The sequence below is a fragment of the Schistocerca americana genome, chromosome X (genome assembly GCF_021461395.2).
Source record: "Schistocerca americana isolate TAMUIC-IGC-003095 chromosome X, iqSchAmer2.1, whole genome shotgun sequence".
Lineage (NCBI taxonomy): Eukaryota > Metazoa > Arthropoda > Insecta > Orthoptera > Acrididae > Schistocerca > Schistocerca americana.
The window spans coordinates 12,788,808-12,794,631 of record NC_060130.1 but is presented as its reverse complement, the minus strand read 5'-3'; the positions used below and the strand labels follow the sequence as shown (position 1 = coordinate 12,794,631).

At 43.9% G+C, this 5,824-nt stretch overlaps 1 protein-coding gene across 1 annotated transcript; it reads right to left on the bottom strand.

Moving 5' to 3' along the window:
* Positions 1-249: 249 nt before the first annotated feature.
* LOC124554876 (cyclic pyranopterin monophosphate synthase-like) lies at positions 250-684 on the bottom strand. Its single transcript, XM_047128547.1, has one exon. It carries the CDS (start codon positions 682-684, stop codon positions 250-252), a length of 435 nt encoding a protein of 144 aa, XP_046984503.1.
* Between the last annotated feature and the right edge of the window lie 5,140 nt (positions 685-5,824).

Here is a 5,824-nt window from a genome sequence, read left to right as displayed (position 1 = left end):
GTGTAATTTATGTACAGTGTACTACAAAAAAACTGGTTAAGGGTAAATCACATTTTGAAAAGCTTTTGTAAATGGGCAACTTGACAAATTATTTTTAATTAAGTTTCTCTCTTTTTCGAAATTAAAGGTGAAACTCATATTCAGGCCAATTCGATGTGTATATAATTTATGATAACTATGAACAGACTTTGAAATTTGCCTACATCACACCAGGTATACTTAACTTATTTCACTGCCCCACACAGATGCTCATGTCCGGTGGAAGTCTCCTCTAGTTCCCCCACTTTTGGCCAGAAGCATTATTTCAGATATCACAATGTCATGACTCACAGCTTTGCACATATCGTACACTGTTAAGGCAGACACCGATACAGCAGTGAGAGCTTCCATCTCCACACCCGTCTGCCCTCTACACTTTGCCGTGCCAGTTACAATCACACAGTTGAGAGCAGAGTCCAGTTCAATGTCCACAGCCACAGAGGATAAAGATATGTTATGACACAGAGGGATAAGGCTGGACGTCTGCTTGGACCCCACAATTCCCGCCAGGCGAGCAACGCTAAGTACGTCACCTTTCTTCAGGCCATTTTCTCGTACGAGTTTCATCAGTTCGGGTCCCACAAAAACCTTTGCTCGTGCTGCAGCAGTCCCTTCTGTCACCAGCTTCGAACCCACGTCGACCATTTTCGCCCTGCCGGTCCGGTCAACATTAGTCAGACTTCCGGACTGTGCTCCCAAACTGCAGAAACGGCAAGAGAAGACAGAGGGCTGTGCTCTGTGTGTTTGTCTTGTTAGGAGTCCTGTATTGCACATAATGCTTGGGGTACAGGGAAGAAAAAGAAACTGTTTTCTAGATTCAGTCACTACACTCAAATTATGTGACAACAACTGAGACATCTGTGTATCCGACACAAACAGGGGCGAAATATTGGTATCTGAGAAGAAGTACTTTTGAAAATCTTGTTTCTGAAGGTTTAACAACTTCCGACTTTGTGCCATCACAACATCACTACAGCCATCAAGTTCAGTGCCACCTGGAACAAAAATACAAGCTGTAACAAAGAACTCTTCATAATCTGAAAATAGGTTAACTACAAAAGAATTTTTAAGCATTCGTGTTGAAACACCCCCGATTAATTCCTTTACTGGATTTTGGGTAATTTACCAAAGCCACAAAACAGTTAATTATTATGATATATGACCGTGTGCTTACTGGATGAAAGGCTATTGGTTGTTCTGCGTTGTTCTGCTGTGGTTTCGGGAGTATTTCAACCGAATGCGGCTGTTCTGAGACGGAATAGCTAATGATTGAAAGTTTGTCTATTATTAAGTATCACAAAGGTTGCGATGTACAACTGATATATATTTCCTACTAACACACAAATTCTGAGGCTGTTGCTACCTTTGCCTTACACGTCTAATTGTGGTTATCTCTTTTTATTGATTGCTGATTTTCAGCACTTTATCACAGGCAATGCTGATGGTTAACATTCACAACAATCCTCACTGCAATCCATGGTTGTTGCTGGCTGACGCGGTTGACACGAAACACGTAATTTGGCACTTGTCACTTTCTGTTTCATATCACTCGCGAATCGGCATTAGTGAGAGTCAACCCCACGACGATCAGGGGGACGTGCTCACTCGTCATACTCCAGTGAATTTTACCGTTTACAACTCACTAGACGACCATTCTTGGCCGTCTTTCCCACTCTACTTCTCACTCGACACTCTACCATACTACTGCGCACTCAGCACTAGTCTCACTGCCTACTGCAGCGCTCGACAATCGACTCCTGTCCGCTATCGACCTGGGCGTTAGATACTAGAATCTGTGTTTGTGGGATCACGGATCCCTTACAGTGTTCAAGACAAGTTCTTTGGATCTTAATGATCTGTGATGATTCTTTTCTTTCCTAAGCTAATGTCGAAAATCTGTTTTGTCTGCAGAAGTGTGCAATATGAATATTACACAAAGTTGATAGGAACATCTCACATAAATCTCCTCAGTGGCTGTAGATTTCACAATCTTGCAGGAGTGGATATAAGGGGAGGTCATTGCAATGATGATAACTACCACCCACTTCCCAAACAACATATTATACTGGGGTGCCCTTAAGAAGGCAGCAGTGTGGTTCATTCCGTGCAGAAAGAGATGGGGAATGCTTTATGGTGCTGTCTGTGTGTTCTCTCTCTCTCTCTCTTTCTCTCTGTCCCACGACTCACATTTCAGCTACTTCCAACCCTCGTATCTGGCACAGGCCACTGTGTCTGCTTCTGACTCTGCCTAGTAGAATTTATGCGGTCGGAAAGCTATCGCTGTTGCTTTCTAATGTAATACTTGTCATGTTTCCTTTATGCCAGCCATTGTGAACACTAATGGCTAAGTAACCTCACCATACCTAAATGCCTTGTATCGTACACGCACCCCAAAATGCACACTACAGACAGATGTGGCAGAACGACACGATGTCTTTATATTTTTTACTTCACCAATTTCCAAATGCACACATAACTTTTGGAGAAGGAGGTAGCATGGAAACAGAAGTGTGTCAAAAATGCCAAGTTCTTCCAGCAATGACAAGCTACATGTAATAAAGGACACTTTTCAGTTGCTCGTGCTAGGGTCTGCCCACAAGGACATGCTTTTGGTCTGATTGACAACATTCCAGCCGGGTAAAGCTGCACACCACTGGGTTGAACATACCAGGTGTCAACAACAGATCCGATACAACAACAACAGAAAGAATGACTTCCCGAACACAGTTGGAAATCATTGATAGAAACAGTATTCCCCTCATTCACATGTGTTTGCAGACCTCTGTTCAGTCATAATGTTTATTGAAATGATGATGGTGAGCACACACTTTGACAGAGTTCAACTTGGTTGTTACGTGATTGTTCAGATTTTTCCTTATTTCCTCCTCCCTTTTCTCTTCCCAAAATCGTTTCATTCATTGACTGTGTTCTTGTTTCCTTTGATATGTACATATTTTCTCTGTTTTCTTCCTTCCCTTTACTTCAAGTTTTATGTCCATAATTTTGATTCTGAATTTGTCTCTTTCATTCATCATTTCCATTCTGATTCCTGCTCGTTTTAGCCTTCTTCTATTTCTTGAAACCAACTTTTTTTTTTGATTTAGGCATTTACTACATCCTAAATCCCTTTGTGAATCTGTTGCTGTTCATTGTGTGTATGTGTCCACAGAATGTTTGTGGGTGTTTTCTGATTGTGACTGAGTCTGCCTCTGTGTTCTTATAATTCTCTGGTTGATCTCTTCATCCATATGCCATCTCTGTACACTGCTCCAAAAAATTTTCTGAGGATTTTGCATTGTATTCTTTCTGCTTTGTGGTGCCTGGTCCTCAGATTGTGGTCATTTCTGATGCGAAGAGTGCTTCTGATACTATAACTGTGTTGTAGCGCATGTGTTTGCCTTGTACTGAAATGTTTCTTTTATTATAGTGTGTCCATGTCAGTTTCTACACTTTCTGAAGTTCTTTTGTTTGTCCTATGTTTTCTTTCTTCTTTGATCCACCTATTTGTATTGTTACTATTATATTGAATAATTTAATATATTTTTGTGTGTTTATTATTGTTATTAAAATTGTAGATGTCTGTCGTATGCTAACAGTGAGGTTGCTAGCGAGTTGCATTTTTGAGGGAAGCTGGGTGAGGGGGGTGGAAACAATAACAAACCATCACTCCCCCAACCCCCCCCCCCCCCCCCAAATAACCAAACCCTGGGTGCCAATACATTTGCTCTGTATAGGTGTTTGTGCCAAGAAGTAAGAGTCAATTTAGCAAAAAAAGGCAAAGGAAAGCTTCATGTTCTGGCCCACATCAAAACCAGATGACCAACCACAGTGTAATCCTCTGCAATGGCATCACTGAAATCAGTATCGTGGGGGGGGGGGGGGGGGGTGAGTCAGCACACCCTGTTCTGGTCACTGCCAGCTTTCTTGACCTCAGAGTCACTACGCCTCAGTCCAACAGTTCCTCAATGGGCATCACAAGGCTTGGTGCACCTCGTTCCAGTCCTCCCACCAAGGAAAACTACGGGCAGTACTACGGGTGAGTCGCAGCTGAGCAGCTGCCTTCCCCCTGTACCTGCAGTAGCTGCGAGAGGATATTTGTGTTACATATACGCTAAAACTGGCGTAGATGCCACAGGACACTCTTTGGAGTGTCACTAATAAGCACACGCTGCTACACACTTGACAGTGCTAGGTGGCCAAGAGTTCTGGCTCAAAGTTCCTGCAACTGTGGTTGGAACTTCCCCAGTGTGACTCTCCCATTCTTTAATAGGGTATTTCAGTGTCCGGGGCACGTTCACATTGGACAACACTGTCCAGTACAGGCCTGCTGTCCACCACCCGTGCTCTCTTGCACTGTGCATTGCATCTTGCACAAGTGAGTCATAAGGACTCCCCTCTTCTGTATGTACACTAAAAAAGCAAAATTGTCTTTTCAGACGAAAAAGTAAAATTGTCTCATATCCACATTCTATCCTTAAAAGTATCCTTATGTCTGGGAGACGGCAGATCCACCGAGCAGATCCCACCCAACGACCCGTAGCAAGACTGCAGCACAAGAGGCAGGAGTGCCATCTGTTCCCTTCAATGTTTCTGTCTTGCTTTGCCACCTATCAGTAAGTGATGAACCAGCTAAATCTGGACTTTGCTGCCACAAATCAAGAAGCAATGGCTCGGAGACAGCATGAGCTCATTGTCCAACTGACGGGTGGAAGCAACGCAACAGCAACAGCAACACCAACACCAGTCACACCACCAGTGAATATACTAGAGAGGCCCTCAATATCACCGCAGTAGTCCTCGAGCTGGAAGTGACAGCTCCGTGGAACAAAGATGGACCTTCGAAGCTGGTGGGTCCAAAATGGAATCAGCAGCAACATACACGAACAACTGAGCCTACTGACTCACACGGCAAATGCAGCGTGCTTTTACCAACACCAGTTCTGAGCATCGGTAATATGAGCGCCCATACAAACAATTTTGCAGCACCTCAACTACACAACACTAACCCAGCCGCTACGCAGAACACTACACCGACTGGCTTCCCACTGGTCATAATACACAATTACACTTGCCCCGGCAAGCTAAAAAAGACATTTGTAGAATGTCACTCCCCACAATATACCAAACACAAAACTCACAAGGGACCATGTATCACTGTATGTATGCAACAAAACAGATTGCACAAATCTCCTGAAATTCGTCAAAGTTGGGGGAATTGAGTATCATAAATATAGCACCCAAGGGGGAAAAACTCGAATGTACATCATGAAAGGAGTTGACACCACAACCCTCAATGACATTCTTCATGGTATAATCACAGCTCTCAGCTGGGACTGTGAGAGCATGAGATGAATTCTGGGATTCGTGACACACAGACTGCAGCCAAACTATTTAGTGGATTTGGACGACACAGCTTACTCCTGCAACTTTCTGATGCAGATGCTCCTGCTTCACATGGTCGTAGTAGAAATATACACACTTCCGTGTGTCCCCCAACAGTGCCACCACTGCCAGCAGATTGGCCGTGCGGCACCCGATGTGAACTGGCACACAGTGCTGCAAATGCACTGGTAACCATGTAGCACAACACTTTAAACTTGGTACAACTATCAAATGTACCAAATGTGGAGGGGTCCATGTGCAAACTACAGATGGTGTGCAGCATACAAAGAAGCTCTAAGGTGCAAAAGTGCCAAAGACAGACAAGTGGTAACCAGAACAGCTCCAAGACACTCCCCACCCCCCAACCAGTAAGGTGTGGAATCTCTTTTACTGGCATTGTCAG